The following is an 18028-nucleotide window of genomic DNA, read 5'->3' as shown; positions in this document are numbered from 1 at the left end:
TTAAATGATTTCAAATCTCTGTCTCTCTCTGACCTCTGACTCCATCATCACATCTTCTCTGACTCTGGCTCTCCTGCCTCCCTCTTTCACTTATCAGGACACTTGTGATTCCATTGGGCTTATCTGGAAAATCCAGGATAACCTCACCTGCAAAGTCCCTTTTGCCATGTAAGGAAACATATTCATAGGTTCTGGGGATTAGGGCTTCTTTGGGTGGCCATAATTTTATCTGCCACACCAGCCCACAGCACTATGCTGTGAACACTCCTCAGGCTTGCTAGCCTCTCAAAGAGCTCCTCTTTCTTCCCCCCAGAGTGCCATATAGGTTTCCAGAGGCAATGCGCCACCTTGATGCTGTGGTCTGAAGAGTGACTTGAGCCATGAGGGTGTCCAGCTTCCAGAACCCATGGCTAAATCTTGGGGAATGGGTATATCTCTTGAAGCTGGTGGGGATTTCTGTGGCTCACAAATTTTGTGCCAGGTATATGGCTATCCTTTGTATTGGATATGCCTACACCCAGTCCTATATCAGAGCAGGAAATAGCCTTAGTGACAATCTAGTCTAAGACCTTTACCTTACAAATGAGGAACCTATAGCCCAGAGAGGTAAAGTGACATCCCTTATGGCAAAGTTGGGACAAGAGTCCAGGTCCCTTTTCCCTCCAACTCTTGTCTCCCTTTCTTACTTCACATGCCTTGTGGGCAGGGTTGTTAGATTCGGCTAAGAAAGGGCACAATCTTCATCAGACAACCATAATCCAACCCTTCCCACTGAAGGCTTCCTGTAGAAGGCAGAGGCAACACCCTGGAAGAGGCCCATTCTGATGGGGAGGCAAGAAATACTTCACCAGACACCCTGAAAACATGCCAACTCATTAAGGCAAATCCCTCTCTGGAGCTCAAGGTCCAGCTGCCAGGTTGGCACCAGAATCACATTAGGATGAAAGAATCACAAGTCACAGCTTGTTGAGGGGTCAAGATCTAAGTCCCAGTGACCTGATTGCTCAGAAGATGAGGAAACACATTTCTGTAAGTAGAACCAGGGAACTAATATGGCCTGTCATGGTGAGTTCCAGAAGACGGACAGGGATAAGAGGCTACAAATAGCCCCAGTGACCTTAGTATGATAAGAAGTTGTGTTCCTATGAAATGCATGACTACCCAGAACCCTTCTGATACATCTGAAGGGGCAAAGATTGAATAGAAATAGGACACGCTGATGTCACTCCTGCTGACATGCTGCACTTGGCCCCTGGGTACATCCCTGAGCCTTATGCACAAGCGGTCACCCTTTGTAACCCTTCAAGGATAAGCGGAGCAGAAAGAGGGTGGGGTGGGGGTACTCTGGATTTGTGAGCTGCTGTGAACCGCTGGTGCCCTGTAAGCTACTCAGGCAGGCAGGAACGCAGCCTGCTTGTCCATCTGCTTGTCTACCTCGCCCAAGCCAGGACAGCTGGATTTTTTGGTTGTTGTCGTGGCAGAAAATAGTTAACATGTTTTAACACTTTTTTTTCCCAAATAAGTCTAAAGTAATTCAATAAGACATAGCCTCAAGTGAGAATTTTTTATCCCCTTATATTAAAAAAACAATGACATGTTTTATCTTATTATAAAAGTAGTACCTGCTTATGGACTCAAATTTGGAAAATACCAAGAGCACATAGGAGAGAATAAAAATCACTGATAATTGAGTCATCTAGAAATAACGTCTGCTACTATGTTAGTATATTTCCTTATAAGACTTTTTTTCTTATATACATATAGTTTTCTCTTTTACAAAACAAGTTATATAACACACATTGTTTAACCTTTTTTTAAAAAATCTAATAATAGGCCTTGAATACTTTCCCATATTATTAAATATTTTTATATAGCATAAATATAATGGCTGCATAATATTTAGGTATACTATATTTTATTTAACTAAATCCTTATTGTTTGAGCATTTAAATGATTTCTAGTTTTTCACCGTCATGAACAACACCCCCAAGATACCTTTTTAGTTAAGCCAATAGAAAATATTTGGTTGCAACCCTGTTCCTCAGGTCTGTCAGGTAGTCTATAGAGAAAAATATCTTTTGATTCTTGATGGTGAGTTAGTACATTAATAGCACTTAGACAAGAAGTGATTCCTTTCTTTTTCAAACCATATAGATTCTGAAAAAAGAGACTAAATGGTCTTTGAAACTCAGAGAGACCACAAGAGCTAAACCTGTCTGCAAGGCCTTCTTGATGGAGAGTACCCAGCCAGTGCAGCTCATGACATGATAGGTGAATAGACAGGGGGAAGTCTGCCCAGAAGGCTTCTTAAAGGACTGGAAAAGGACAGAGATATCAATGACTCTGGGGCTGGGTGACATGCCTTAGCAAACCCTGAAGTCCAATCCCATTTATAGAGGACAGATGTCCTGAGGTGGTCTCCAAAGTGTGTGCATGATTATATTTATTTTAATTTAAAGAAGAAACAAAATAAGCTTTACCAATAGTATTATACAGCTAGAAACAAATATATGCATATAATTGATGAACACATACATAGCAGGGGTGCTCAGAAATATTTTATTAATGGGGCATACAATGAAATAAAGTTTAGAGACCACTGCCTTAAACCAGAAACTTCATAGTAGACAGAGTGAGCAGAATAGGAAGGGAGCTTCAGCGGAACACTCGACATAGATAGACAGTCCCAGTTTGGATCACCCCATTTGATGTAAGTGAAAAGAAAGGAACATTGTACTGTCCTGGAGTGTGTGTGTGTGTGTGTGTGTGTGTGTATTTCCGATTACATGTTTCTTCTATTCCAGTTTGCCTATCTCCCCTGACTGCTTTCCCAGCTTCAACATCTTGCTAAAACCAGAGGTCTTTGCTAAAGACTGATTATACAGACAAAGTGAGGGGAGCAATTATTGACCACCAGAAGCTAGGAAAGACGTATGGAATGGATCCTCCTGCAGAACCTCCAGAAGGTACCAAACATACCAACACTTTGATTTCAGACTGCTGGCTTCCAGAACTGGAAAACATTAATTTCTGTTGTTTTTTTTTAATAAATTTATTTATTTTATTTAATTTATTTTATTTTTGGCTGCATCGGGTCTTTGTTGCTGTGCACAGGCTTTTCTCTGGTTGCAGCGAGAGGGGGCTGCTCTTCGTTGTGGTGTGCGGGCTACTTATTGCCGTGGTTTCTCTTGTTGTGGAGTACAGGCTCTAGGCATGTAGGCTTCAGTAGTTGTGGCACACAGGCTCAGTAGTTGTGGCTCACGGGCTCTAGAGTGCAGACTCAGTAGTTATGGTGCACGGGCTTAGTTGCTCCGCAGCATGTGGGATCTTCCCGGACCAGGGATCAAACCCGTGTCCCCTGCATTGGCAGGTGGATTCTTAACCACTCTGCCACCAGGGAAGCCCAATTTATGTTGTTTTAAGCCACCCAGTTTGTGTTCATTTGTTGCAGCAACTACTAGAATCTAACACAGAAGGGTACAACAGGAGTGGACCAAAAGGCTAAATGACCCCACTCTGGCATTGCAGTACCTTGTCATCTGTGGCAGCTTCGCTAGGCATTTCAGAGCTCCAAAACAGTATTTCTCAACTTTTTGGAAACTAAGCTACTTAGATAAACAGGAAAATCTCAGTAGTAGAGTTCCATCCACGCCCTCCACCAAAAACAAAACAAAAGAAAGCAGGAACTTGAGAATCACTGCCCTGGAAGAGAACTGAGTTGATACAGAAAGACTGTAGACTCCCAGCTGAGTCTACTCCCATTCTTCCTGTGTATGCATATGAGCGAGGGGTCGGGGAGGAGTTTTGGGGAGGAACTGCTAATCTGTTGCGTGTTTTAAAGCTAGAGCTTAAGAGCTGCTGCCTAAAATCATAATGAGGTCACAGACACCCCAAAACACACCACTGGATGCGGTCCTGCTCACTAGAAAGACAACATCCAGCCGCATCTGCCAGAACACAGTCCCCTCCACCAGGAAGCCTACACAACCCACTGAACCAACCTTAGACACTAGGGGAAGACACCAAAAACAATGGGAACTATGAACCTGCAGCCTGCGAAAAGGAGACCCCAAACACAGTAAGTTAAGCAAAATGACCTGGAAGATAAAATAGTGGAAATAACTACCGCAGAGCAGAATAAAGAAAAAGAAATGAAAAGAATTGAGGACAGTCTTAGAGACTTTAAAATAAAGACCGTACAAGAGATAAGGAGGGACACTACATAATGATCAAAGGATCAATCCAAGAAGAAGATATAACAATTGTAAATAGGTATGCTGCCAACATAGGAGCACCTCAACACATAAGGCAAACGCTAACAGCCATAAAAGGCAATATCTACAGTAACACAATCATAGTAGGGGACTTTACCACCCCCCTTTCACCCATGGACAGATCATCCAAAATGAAAATAAATAAGGAAACACAATCTTTAAATGATACATAAAACAAGATGGACTTAATTGATATTTATAAGACATTCCATCCAAAAACAACAGAATACACTTTCTTCTCAAGTGCTCATGGAACATTATCCAGGATAGAGCATATCGTGGGTCACAAATCAAGCCTTGGTAAATTTAAGAAAATTGAAATCATATCAAGTACCTTTTCCGACCACAACGCAATGAGACTAGGTATCAATCACAGGAAAAAATCGGTAAACAATACAAACACATGGAGGCTAAACAATACACTACTAAATAACCAAGAGATCACTGAAGAAATCAAAGAGGAAATCAAAAAGTACCCAGAAACAAATGACAATGAAAACACAACGACCCAAAACCTATGGGATGCAGCAAAAGCAAAAAGCAGTTCTAAGAAGGATGTTTATAGCAATACAATCCTACCTCAAGAAACAAGAAACATCTCAAATAAACAACTTAACCTTACACCTAAAGCAATTAGAGAAAGAAGAACAAAAAAACCCCGAAGTAAGCAGAAGGAAAGAAATCATAAAGATCAGATCAGAAATAAATGAAAAACAAATGAAGGAAATAATAGCACAGATCAATAAAACTGAAAGTTGGTTCTTAGAGAAGATAAACAAAATTGATAAACCACTAGCCAGACTCATCAAGAAAAAAAGGGAGAAGATTCAAATCAGTAGAATTAGAAATGAAAAAGGAGAAGTAACAACTGACACTGCAGAAATACAAAGGATCATGAGAGATTACTACAAGCAACTATATGCCAATAAAATGGACACCCTGGAAGAAATGGACACATTCTTAGAAAAGTACAACCTTCCGAGACTGAACCAGGAAGAAATAGAAAATATAAACAGACCAATCACAAGCACTGAAATTGAGACTGTGACTAAAAATCTTCCAACAAACAAAAGCCCAGGACCAGATGGCTTCATAGGCGAATTCTATCAAACATTTAGAGAAGAGTTAACACCTATCCTTCTCAAACTCTTCCAAAATATAGCAGAGGGAGGAACACTCCCAAACTCATTCTATGAGGCCACCATCACCCTGATACCAAAACCAGACAAAGATGTCACAAAGAAAGAAAACTACAGGCCAATATCACTGATGAACATAGATGCAAAAATCCTCAGCAAAATATTAGCAAACAGAATCCAACAGCACATTAAAAGGATCATACACTATGATCAAGTGGGATTTATCCCAGGAATGCAAGGATTCTTCAATATATGCAAATCAATCAATGTGATACACCATATTAACAAATTGAAGAATAAAAACCGTATAATCATCTCAATAGATGCAGAAAAAGCTTTCGACAAAATTCAACACCCATTTATGATAAAAACGCTCCAGACAGTAGGCATAGAGGGAACTTTCCTCAACATAATAAAGGCCATATATGACAAGGCCATATATGACAAACCCACAGCCAACATCATCCTCAATGGTGAAAAACTGAAACGATTTCCACTAAGATCAGGAACAAGACAAGGTTGCCCACTCTCACCACTATTATTCAACGTAGTTTTGGAAGTTTTAGCCACAGCAATCAGAGAAGAAAAAGAAAGAAAAGGAATCCAAATCTGAAAAGAAGAAGTAAAGCAGTCACTGTTTGCAGATGGCATGATACTATACATAGAGAATCCTAAAGACGCTACCAGAAAACTACTAGAGCTAATCAATGAATTTGGTAAAGCAGCAGGACACAAAATTAATGCACAGAAATCTCTTGCATTCCTATACACTAATGATGAAACATCTGAAAGAGAAATTAAGGAAACACTCCCATTTATCATTGCAACAAAAAGAATAAAATACCTAGGAATATACCTACGTAGGGAGACAAAAGACCTGTATGCAGAAAACTATAAGACACTGATGAAAGAAATTAGAGATGATACCAACAGGTGGAGAGATATACCATGTTCTTGGATTGGAAGAATCAATATCGTGAAAACATCTATACTACCCAAAGCAATCTACAGATTCAATGCAATCCCTATCAAATTACCAATGGCATTTTTTAGAAAACTAGAACAAAAAAATCTTAAAATTTGTATGGAGACACAAAAGACCCCGAATAGCCAAAGCAGTCTTGAGGGAAAAATATGGAGCTGGAGGAATCAGACTCCCTGACTTCAGACTATACTACAAAGCTACAGTAATCAAGACAATATGGTACTGGCACAAAAACAGAAACATAGATCAATGGAACAAGATAGAAAGCCCAGAGATAAACCCACGCACCTATGGTCAAGTAATCTATGACAAAGGAAGCAAGGATATACAATGGAGAAAAGACAGTCTCTTAAATAAGGGGTGCTGGGCAAACTGGACAGCTACACGTAAAAGAATGAAATTAGAACACTTCCTAACACCATACAGAAAATAAACTCAAAATGGATTAGAGACCTAAATGTAAGACCAGGCACTATAAAACCCTTAGAGGAAAACATAGGAAGAACACTCTTTGACATAAATCATAGCAAGATCTTTTTTGATCCACCTCCTAGAGTAATGGAAATAGAAACAAAAATAAACAAATGGGACCTAATGAAACTTAAATGCTTTTGCACAGCAAAGAAAACCTTAAACAAGACAAAAAGACAACCCTCAGAATGGGAGAAAATATTTGCAAATGAATCATCAGACAAAGGATTAATCTCCTAAATATATAAACAGCTCATGCAGCTCAATATTAAAGAAACAAACAACCCAATCCAAAAATGGGCAGAAGACCTAAATAGACATTTCTCTAAAGAAGACATACAGATTGCCAAGAAGCACATGAAAAGCTGCTCAACATCACTAATTCCTAGAGAAATGCAAATCAAAACTCCAATGAGGTATCACCTCACACCAGTTAGAATGGGCATCATCAGAAAATCTACAAACAACAAATGCTGGAGAGGGTGTGGAGAAAAGGGGACCGTCTTGCACTGTTGGTGGGAATGTAAAATGATACAACCACTATGGAGAACAGTATGGAGGTTCCTTAAAAACTAAAAGTAGAATTACCATATGACCCAGCAATCCCACTACTGGGCATATACCCAGAGAAAACCATAATTCAAAAAGACACATGCACCCCAATATTCATTGCAGCACTATTCACAATAGCCAGGTCATGGAAGCAACCTAAATGCCCATCGACAGATGAATGGATAAAGAAGACGTGGTACATGTATACAATGGAATATACTCAGCCATAAAAAGGAGCAAAATTGGGTCTTTTGTAGAGACGTGGATGCATCTGGAGACTGTCTTACAGAGTGAAGTACGTCAGAAAGAGAAAAACAAACACCGTATGCTAACACATATATATGGAATCTGAAAAAAAAAAAAAGAAGGTTCTGAAGAACCTAGGGGCAGGACAGGAATAAAGACAGAGACATAGAGAATGGACTTGAGGGCATGGGGCGGGGGAAGGGTAGGCTGGGATGAAGTGAGAGAGTGGCATGAACTTATATATACTACCAAATGTAAAATAGGTAGTTAGTGGGAAGCAGCCGCATAGCTCAGAGAGATCAGCTTGGTGCTTTGTGAACACCTAGAGGGGTGGGATAGGGAGGGTGGGAGGGAGACGCAAGAAGGAGGAGATATGGGGATATATGTATATGTATAGCTGATTCACTTTGTTATAAAGCAGAAACTAATACACCATTGTAAAGCAATTATACTCCAATAAAGATGTTAAAAAAAAAAAAGCTAGAGCTTAGCTAGAGATCAAAATCTTATCTTGCTAGAGAAGAAAAATATGTTCCTTTGTCTACATTGCAAAACACCAGAAGTAGTAGACATTAAACATGGCCCTGATACTTCTTAAAAAGTCATAGAATGCCTCAACCTGATGATTCCTCAAGATTTTATTAATCTATAATATTGTGTTCCATCAAGATCATCACTTTTTATTATCTTGCTGCTCTGAATTGTTTCTCCCTTATTATTCTCAGCTACAGGGGCCATAAATTAAATTCATTCAGAATTTATATTCCTACAGTTCATTATCTACGATTGGTATTATCTCACTGCCTTTCTCTGGCCCTTCTATATCCCCTGACAAGAAATATTGTAATAGAGTCTAAATACCATCCAACCAATAAATGTTGAGTTTAAAAAACAAACAAGCAAAAAAAAAAACCTCTATTGACTACATTACCCTAAAGGGCACTCCATCACTCCTTCTTATCTCCACCAATGGTATTATTTCTGCCAAAATGACAGAGAAAGTGAGATTCTAAAGATTTGAGAGTTAGGCCCTTGCTTTGCTGCTGTCTGAATTGGGCATGTCATTTTCTCTCTCCTCACCTTCACCTCTTTCCCTGCAGGTCAAGGGACATTACAATACATCAGCCTGCTTCATGAGGAGCAACCCTACTTCAGGGAACAAACAGATAGCGATGTAATCAGTTGACTCAAAAATCAATGAGGGGTCCATTACTGGAAATTTTGAACACCTCTCAGTGACCTTCCAGAAGCATCCCTACAAAAGCTGGGAGGATGGTCTCTTGTTTCTAAGACTGACCAAGGCTGTGGAATATAGATCCCTCCATTAGACCCCAAGAAAAATAAACACAAGTATCTGACAGTGGTGAGATTCCCCCAAGTTATGTTTGGATGTGTTTGTTCACTAAAGAACTTGATAAAATGAACCGGTATATCCACAGAGGCTTTGTCATGGTTGTTCCCATCATCATCTTCAGTGATGTGAGATTCTACCACGCTAGGAAGAGCGGTGATTTTTCAGAGAGATGGAAGTTGGCAATACTTACTAAAAAGTGGAGATTCGAATCCTGGCTGATTCATCTAATAGGAAATGGTTCACATTCAGTGCATGCTCTGGCCCTTGGGACTCAGCTTTATAGAAACATAAAGTCCTCAATATATTTCCACAGTGAGGACCACTGAGAAGTGAGTATTTCTTTCTTCCCTCCTCTCCTTCCTTTTTTTTTCTCACAGTACACGGAGTAACATGCAGATGCCAAAGATCATAAGATAGAGGATGGAGGAGGAGAAACAGGTCAGAGAGTGGCAATACATAATCTATTGGCACTGCTTTAAAAATTGTTTAAAAATTTAAAAAGCACTGATCTTCAAAGTTATAAAGTCTGACACCACAGCAACACCTGTGGACAATTGCCACTTGTCCCTGTCTCCTGATCTCACTGAACTGCGATCACAATTCAATCGTTATCAGATAAAAAAACCGTACAATGACCAAAAATGCATGTACTGCCAGGACTGTTTCTAAAGGTTAGGAATTGGGATCCAGAGACATCCCTAGGGGTGGCTGAATGGGAGTACACCTGAAAGAGGGTCCACACCAATAGTACAGTAAACCTCAGAATCACCTGAGAAACTTACACAACCATAAAATAAAACAGAGTCCCATAGAAATCAAAGCTGCAATGACATACTGTATTCCATCCACCAGATGAACAAAAATGACAAAGTCTGGCAATACCGGGTACTGGTGAGGATGTAGAATCCCGGATGTACTAATACATCACTAAAGGGAGTATAACTTGGTGCCACGGCTTTGGGAAATACATTGGATTATCTACTGAAATGGAAGCTGTACCTTGTGACCCAGAAATTCCACTCCAAGTTCTATGCTCTAGAGAAACTCTTGGACGTGCATACGCACCAAGAGGCATGCACAAAAATGCTGACAGTAGTGTTGTTGGTAATAGCAAAAACCTGGAAACAACCCAAATATCTAATGACAGTGGAAGAGATAAATTGTGGTATTTTTCTGCAATGGATTCAAAACAAAATGAGCCACAGCTACATGCATCAAAATGAACAAATCACAGAACAACATTATTCCATTTATATAACAGGTTGCAAACCTAATCTATATGTTGTTTGAGGCTATATACATAAGTGGTAAGGCCACAAAGAAAGCAAATGAATGATTAACACAAAGTGCAGGATAATATTTACCTCTGGGGAAAGGGAGAGATTTTTGATCTAGGTGGGGGATAGAAGACATTGTAAAGGGACTGACAACATTCAAACTCCTACACTTGGTGATGAGAATAAAAGTACTGATTTTATTGTAATCTTTAATCCTTGCATATATGTTATATCTACTTTTTTGCACATGCTAGATTTTATAATAAAATTTTAAATTCTATAGATCTCTAGGCTCTATCTCAGATCTACTGAATCAGAATTAGGCTATAGCGCTTAGGAAGTATTTTTTTATAAGTTCTCCAGAAGATTCGGATGCATTATTGGGTTAAGAGCACACACCTACACACATACACACCCCACGTTACACAACAGTATCCAGATGAAAGCAGCTTAAAATATGTATCAAAGTCAAGAAATTTCAAGAGAGTCATAAAAATGGAAAAGGTCAGCCTGGGAGAGTGTGTAGAAAAGAAAGGTGCCTCACAGTTCAGGGCTCAAGGCTGATGGAGAAGCCTGGGAGCATTAGTTACTAGTTATTAGTCTCCCATGAGCGTACTTGAGCCCTGTCCCTGTTAGTTTCCCAAGAGCATCTGCCTGAGATAATCACCCCTAAGAACTGGGCCCACAGCAGGCTGTCACCACGGCTTTCGCTACAAAGACAGAAACATGATATGGTGAAAAGTATTCTGGTCTATGACTCATCACGGCAGACATCTAGACCTGGACCCACATGTATAAGCTGATCTTTAGCAAGTCGCTTCCCCTCTCTGAGCCCTACCTTTCCCATCTGTCCTGACTCCCTCACAAAATTGGAATCCAATGAGACAGTGCAGTTGGAAGGGCTTTGCAAACTGAAAATACTACTCTGAATGTCCAGTAAGTCCAGTACTATGTCAGTTATCATTTCTTCCTGAAAGTTAGAAATATAGGCAGTCTATTCTGGGTCAGTAGAGTTTTCTGGGTTCAAGGAATTGGGAGCTCTAAGATTTGCCTTAAAGAGACCTGAGGCAGGGCTAGGGCTTAGTGCCTCCACATCTCTCTCTAAAGACTCAGCAAATATTTAACAAGCACCCACTACTTATCCTCAGCCTACCTTTTCCAGTCCTGATAATTTAGAAGAAGAGGATGTTCATAAACAGCAAAGAACTACTGGAAGCACCTTGCAGAACTAATATGCAGTCTAAATATTCATTAATGGCTTTGAAACTAACATTTAACTCAGTTATACAACACCTTCCAAATTAGGATTGCCAGATTTAGCAAATAAAAATGTACAACACTCAATTACACTTGAATTTTTTAGTATAATTTGAATAATTTTTAAGTACAAGTATGTCCCAACTATTGCATGAGACATACTTATACTAAAAAATCATTTGTTATTCACTGGAAGCTCAAAGTTAACTGGGTGTCCTGTGTTTTAACTGGCAACCCCATTCCAAATGAACAAACAGATTAACATTTTCTTCTATATCTTACCTTGGGAAATCTGCATGAAAGAGAGCTATGAAATCCTATTTTCTTTCATTGATAAGAGAGTAAAGGGTTGGATTGATCCTGAAATTGGACTTGCAACCTCCTCTTCCTTGTATAGCCCAAGAAGACATGGAGAGGCACAGATATTACAAACAGGTTTCAAAGGAAACAGGGCAGAACAGGGGTGGAGAAGCCTCAACATTTCAAACAGAAATAGACATCCCAGCCCCATCCTGGCCCATCTGGGACACTTTGCAGTGGCCCCTACCCTTACCTCTGGGCATCTCCTTGGAGTGCTCCTCTTCAGGCCCATCCAACAGGTCCATCTGGGAAGCCTCCTCGGAAGGGACACGGCGCCAGGACCAGCTCTGGTTCCCAAGGTTGTGCAGTGGAGGGGAATACTCCAGCTCACAGGGGAAGTCAAAGCTGCACTCCAGACCTGCAAGGACAGCCAATGGTCAGTGGAGCAAACTGTCTCCCAAATGTGACCTTCCAGCCCCACTCCTCCACTCCAGGAAGTTGGCCTCCATCTCGCCCACAACCTTCACCTAACGAGGTGTGGCAGGCTGTCAATTCCACAGGTGGCTGAGCTCCATATTGATGAAAAGGAGACTAAAAGAGAAAAAAACTGTTCTTTATATAACTCAGATTATGGGAGGTATCTTCACAGAAGGCAGGTAAAAAAAGAGCTAAACAAGTTGGACCATGAGAAGTTTTGCATCTTGTAAGGTTACCTGGTGACATGGAGAGGGCCTGAGGTCAAGTGGACAGAGCCTGGCTTTGCAACCAGATGGGTCTGAATCTAAGTCAGGCAAGAAAATTAACCTCTCTGGCCTGAAATTTCCTCACTTGTACACTGGGGATGATAATTTCTACCTCTGGAGATTGCTGTAACAACTAGTAGGATAATTCATTATCTATACATGTGAGTCTGGTCCACAGTTGATGCTCAGGAGAAATCCTCATCAGGATCCTAACTGAGAAGAGGCCAAAGGGAACTTAAGCTACTCACAACCCTGTTTGACAGCCCTATCATCTGTTCTTCAACCACCCTCCAGAGAGGAGTGCCAAGGCTGTGATAGCTAATCTGAGTTTATTCTCTCTTGGGGAGGGAATGGGGAAGGTCACTGGGTAAGGAGAGAGAGAAGAGGCAGAAAGAGGCTGTGTCCTGGGACTTTGTGTGATCGCTTTCTGGACTTCTTTGCATGAATCATCCTTGTGTCCAACCATTCCACGTCTGCCCTACTTTTAGGATACACTCACCTTCTCTTTCCCTTGCCTTGCTCATTGTTTATTACCCAAAGTGGCTGAAGTACTTTGTACCTAGAAGGCTCTCAATGCTCACTGATGGATCAATAGAATATGTGCCAAAAACCAAATTAGTCATCTGCCCTTTACTTCATCATCTCCTGTTAGCCCTGGGGATGTGAAGAAAGGGAAAATTTGATATAAAGACCATTGGATGGGAATAAGGGGAATTTGATTGGTATCCAGGCTTGGCCAGTCTCTTCTCACATGTGGAACTTGGTGCCCTCATCCATAAATAAGAGGTTTAGACTTGATGATTCTAGAAACAAGTACCCAGTGAAACCTGGGTTCCAGCACCAACTCTGCCACTGATTTGCTGGTTACCTTGAATAAGCCACTTAACCTCTCTGGGCCTTAAATTCATCAAATACAGAATGAGACCCACACTAGATGTCTTCTAAAGCTCCTTCCTGATTTGACTTTTTTTTTTTTAACATCTTTATTGGAGTATAATTACTTTACAATGTTTTATTAGTTTCTGCTGTATAACAAAGTGAATCAGCTATATGTATATCCCCTCCCTATCCCACCCCTCTAGGTGGTCACAAAGCACTGAGCTGATCTCCCCGTGTGATACAGCTGCTTCCCACTAGCTATCTATTTTACATTTGGTAGTGTATATACGTCAATGCTACTCTCTCACTTTGTCCCAGCTTACCCTTCCCCCTCCCCGTGTCTTCAAGTCCATTCTCTACCTCTGCGTCTTTATTCCTGCTGATGTGACTTTTTTAAGATTCCAAAGTCCTTGTTCTCAGAAGGGTTATAACTAATTTGATAAATCAATCTGTGCGGTGGTACTAATGAGTACTAACTCCCAATTATCATTGTGCATTTTAACAGCTGCTCCTGGAGCTACTGCTACCTTGATCTCCAAGATGAGTCTCCTGTTGGGAATTTCAGAAGGCAGAGGAGAAGTAGGGCCAAGTCTAGTGCAGGCAGCCAGTCACTGGAATGTCCTTTAGTTACACCATAGAAGATGGCCCTGCCCTGGAGTGGGAGCAAAATAATTCCCACTGACATTGGCCAAATGATCTAAGTTTAGGGGGGGAAGAAAAAAATCCTTCAATTACCCTTCTATTAAGTATCTTTCTACTTCTCAACCAGCAGAGATTTATGTACCAGCTGCTCTCCAGGAGCTGCCATCCTTCTGGTCCTAAGGTGAATACCACTCACCCTTTCACGATTCAGACAATTCACCTTTATAATGTCAAGCTGAAACAGGCAGAGCTAGCTTTGTTTGAGTTGACAGGCCACTTGCTGCCTACATATTTTATCAGCCTTGAAGAACTTCTACCTGCCTCTGGGAGCTGAGCTGCTGCTATGAGTTGGTGCCCATGAATTGTAGGCTGTCTTAATCTTCAAGACTTGCTTGCCAGGAACCTGGTTTTGATAGCAGAATGCAAGGAGAAGAAAACCGATCCAACATTTTGTACTTTGTAGCACAAAAATTATTCTTATAACGAAAGGTGTAGCCATTAAACCTGGCTCCTCTGGGGATGATTAACAAGACCCACCCACATTAGTGAATGATCAAGTCAGAAGGTGGGAGAGAAAGCTATTGGCCACCTCCATCCCACATCAACAATTACTGGTACCTTTCCCAAAGCTTCAACTTCTGAGGCCCATCCTCCATCTTGACTTTTCTTCTCCAATTAAAGTCATCCTGTTTCTTTTTGGGACAGAAATGTGGCATGCCAGCTCAGACACTGCCTGGCAAATGCACTCTGTGTGCATATTAGACAAACAGACAACAGAATATACAATCCCAGTCTCAAGTGCCATCAATCCTTGGATCTCTGAACTCTGGAGAGTCTGATAATCAGCTGTGTTTGGGTCAGACCCTGCCTAGTAAAACAAGCTAGGCAGATACTCGTATTATCAAATGGGTTCATTTTGAAATTCTTGCTGAGGCAGCTTCTCTTTAGCTGTCAAAGATGTACTCTTTGGCTTTAAATAGGAATGGAGTTAACATTATTGCTCATTTTGGGTGAAATCAGATTGGGCTTTTCTATATTCTGATTTAATTTCTTATAAAATTTCTACACAGGTTTCTCTCTCCTGAGCTAGCCTCTGTGCCTTTCGAGCAATAATACCTGGGATTTGTCTTTTCTAAAAACACCAGGTTAAGCCTCATTTTCCTTAGGCCTTTTCTGAGTTTCTAGACCTAGGGTGCTTCTTGGATCTCTCTCTTTAGCCCTTCTCTGACTCCGCCCCTTTGTGGTGGGCGCTGTAGAGTCTCTCCTACAGGCAGGACGCAGAGGGGCTAAGGGTTTCCGTGAGGTGTTCAGCCTTAAGCAACCCAATGGTTGAACAGGTCCATGCCCAAGGAGAGGGGCGGGAAATCACATTCACTGACCCCGGCTGTCTGCCAGGGACTGTGCTAAGGAGTTTCTTATATCACTGTATTTAATCTGCTGAACAAAACTGAGAAGGGAATTGTGTCTTCTCTTTAAAGCTGAGGAAACTGAGGCTCAGAAAGTTTACTCTACTTGTACAAAGACCAAAGGACTACCCTAAGGCAGAGCCAGAATGTGACCCAGGGCTGGTTAATGCTGAAGATTTAGATGTTATTCATCACACCTCCACAGCTTCAGAATTTTAATCCAGGGCCAACAGATTAAATTAAATAATATATGAGAAACCTATGAAGTGCTATATTTTGGTTATTATTAGATACTAAGTCTGCAACCTTTTCATATCTGTAAAGGATTCTGTACTACCCTAAGGAGACAGATCTATATTTCCTCTGTGTCAGGTCCATTTTACAAAGTGACTGACCTTCAGAAGAATCCAGAGATTTCGACCTTCTTTTTTACATACCTGTTTGGAACCAGGAGAATCTAACTTTCCAGAACCTGCTAAACACATAGTTGAAATCACTGCTCCCCACTTTCTAGTCACTTCCATCATGGAAGAAAGATAAAGTAATGGAATCTTCTGGAAATAGCTGGCCTGCTGAGAGGAGTGTCAAGTGCCGTGAAGGGAAAGGTCTTGGTAGAGCAGTGAGGATAGTTCCAGGCTCTGTCCTGCACACAGCAGCTGAGGGGCCTCAGCACATCCATTCTTCTTTCTGTGCCTGGCTTTCTGCATTTGAAAATGAAAGAGATGGAGCATACCCCCTCTACGGTGCCCTCCATCTCCAAAGGTCAGTGATTCTATAGAGCTCATCTTTGGCCAACACAACCAAACCTACAGACCGTTGGTCCCCTCACCCTGCCTGCCTCTAAACAAGGGCCTGCTGTCATCCCTAAAGCAGGTTCCCCAGGGAAGGAGGTGGAATGTGCATCACACTCCATGGGGTCTCAGTTTGCCTCAAGATTGTCAAATAATTAAGAAGGAGGGTTCAGGCAAGTTTTACAGATGACTGTGCCAGGGTGAATGTGTGTGTGTGTGTGTGTGTGTGTGTGTGTATTCATGCATTTTTATCAGTCTGTACCCATATTCTGAAATCTTCCAGGATATGAATCATATTTCAAAAACTGAATTAACAGTTAGCTTTAAGGAATTGTTCTAGTATAAAACACAGCCATTCAGAAGAATGGCACAGTAACCCATCAGAAGAACCCTGTGGTGGCCCTGCCCGGAGTGATGCAGTTCCCTTGGCTGTAGTGAGTTGGCAGTGACCAAGCACTTTGACACTGAATCTGAAGGTGGAAATCTAGCCTCTGGGAATGTGTGCGACTACCAAAGCAATCATGCCCAACACCTGTGCCTAGGAAGCCAGCCTTGGCCATTTGGGCAGAGATGGGGATCTTCCCAGCCTGAGCTACAAGAAGGAGATTGCATGGAAGTTTCAGGCACCGTCCATAACACCACAGAAGGGTAACAGGGAGACGTGGTGTACTTTGGACTCTTGGGTCTTCCCTTGGGTGGACTTAGAAAATCCAACAGTCCTCCTTTGTATCCAGATTGACCTCAGGCTCCCAAAAAAATCCCTTAGATCAAGGTCCTTTGTACCTCCTTCATCCTAACCCTGTAAACCTAGAGACCTCTCACTAGTTTCCTAAGTCTCCTTAAGACAATTCAAATTAGGGGACCAGCAGCCTCCTTTAGATTTTAAGACATGCCTTCCAAGGCTGGCTGGTTTCCAGATGACCACAGGTGGCAGGTGCCAGCCTGGGCAGGTCCATAGGAGCCCACTGGTTGATGTTGCCCAGCCTCAGCCCAGCTCGAGGACTGGAAGCAAATACCACAGAGTGAAAAGCAGAGTCATAAAAAAAAGAGAACACCATGTTTATCAATCCCATGATACCTCACCCTTCATTTTGTCTCTTATTACACGTGTTCCAGAAGTCAAGCTTGGGGTTGGACTTATGATCTCGAGTCTGGCAGAACGGGGTATATGTTTACAGAGGAGTCCAGACAGGGGGAACTCCATGAAGGCCTGTGGGAAGTACTTTCTTAATTGATAACATTCACTGAGGGCTTACCATGGTCAGACAGTATGCCAGGCACCCTACATCATTATCTTATTGAATCCCTATGAAGTAGGCAGGACTCTTATCCCCATTTGACAGAGGACAACACTGGGGCTTAGAGAAATAAAGTCACATCTGAAGTTACTCAGATAGGAAGTGACTGATTGGGCTTCCACTGACCTGCTTCCTCCATGGGACCACAAGGCCTTGATGTCAGTATCTCACAAACAGGGAATTATGAATTGAAAAGGTAGCAGAAAGACCTCCCCTCATTTAGAGCCACAGACACCAACAGGCGTCAAGACCTGCAGTGAGGGAGGACAGGAACTGGGCCCATGCAGGGACAGGCAGGGCCACGCTGGAGGCAGGACAGAAGCCAAAGCATCTGAGCTGTCCTTAAAGGCCCTGATCCCACCTTCACAAAGTCGGACCTGGGATACCCTAGATGAGGACTGAGTCAGTGTATAC

At 41.7% G+C, this 18028-nt stretch overlaps 1 protein-coding gene across 1 annotated transcript in view; it reads right to left on the bottom strand.

Moving 5' to 3' along the window:
- LOC309612084 (ALK tyrosine kinase receptor-like) overlaps window positions 1-18028 on the bottom strand; it is a gene marked incomplete at its 5' end in the record, with an annotated part of 407879 nt that overhangs the window by 169353 nt on the left and 220498 nt on the right. Inside the window, one exon of the mRNA XM_082357365.1 lies at window positions 12109-12273. Within this exon, the coding sequence (XP_082213491.1) occupies window positions 12109-12273 (165 nt within the window). The remainder of the gene's footprint in view (window positions 1-12108; window positions 12274-18028) is intronic.

Source organism: Balaenoptera borealis (assembly GCF_965194805.1).
Source record: "Balaenoptera borealis genome assembly, chromosome: 15".
Classification (NCBI taxonomy): domain Eukaryota; kingdom Metazoa; phylum Chordata; class Mammalia; order Artiodactyla; family Balaenopteridae; genus Balaenoptera; species Balaenoptera borealis.
This window is presented reverse-complemented; position numbering and strand designations above follow the sequence as displayed.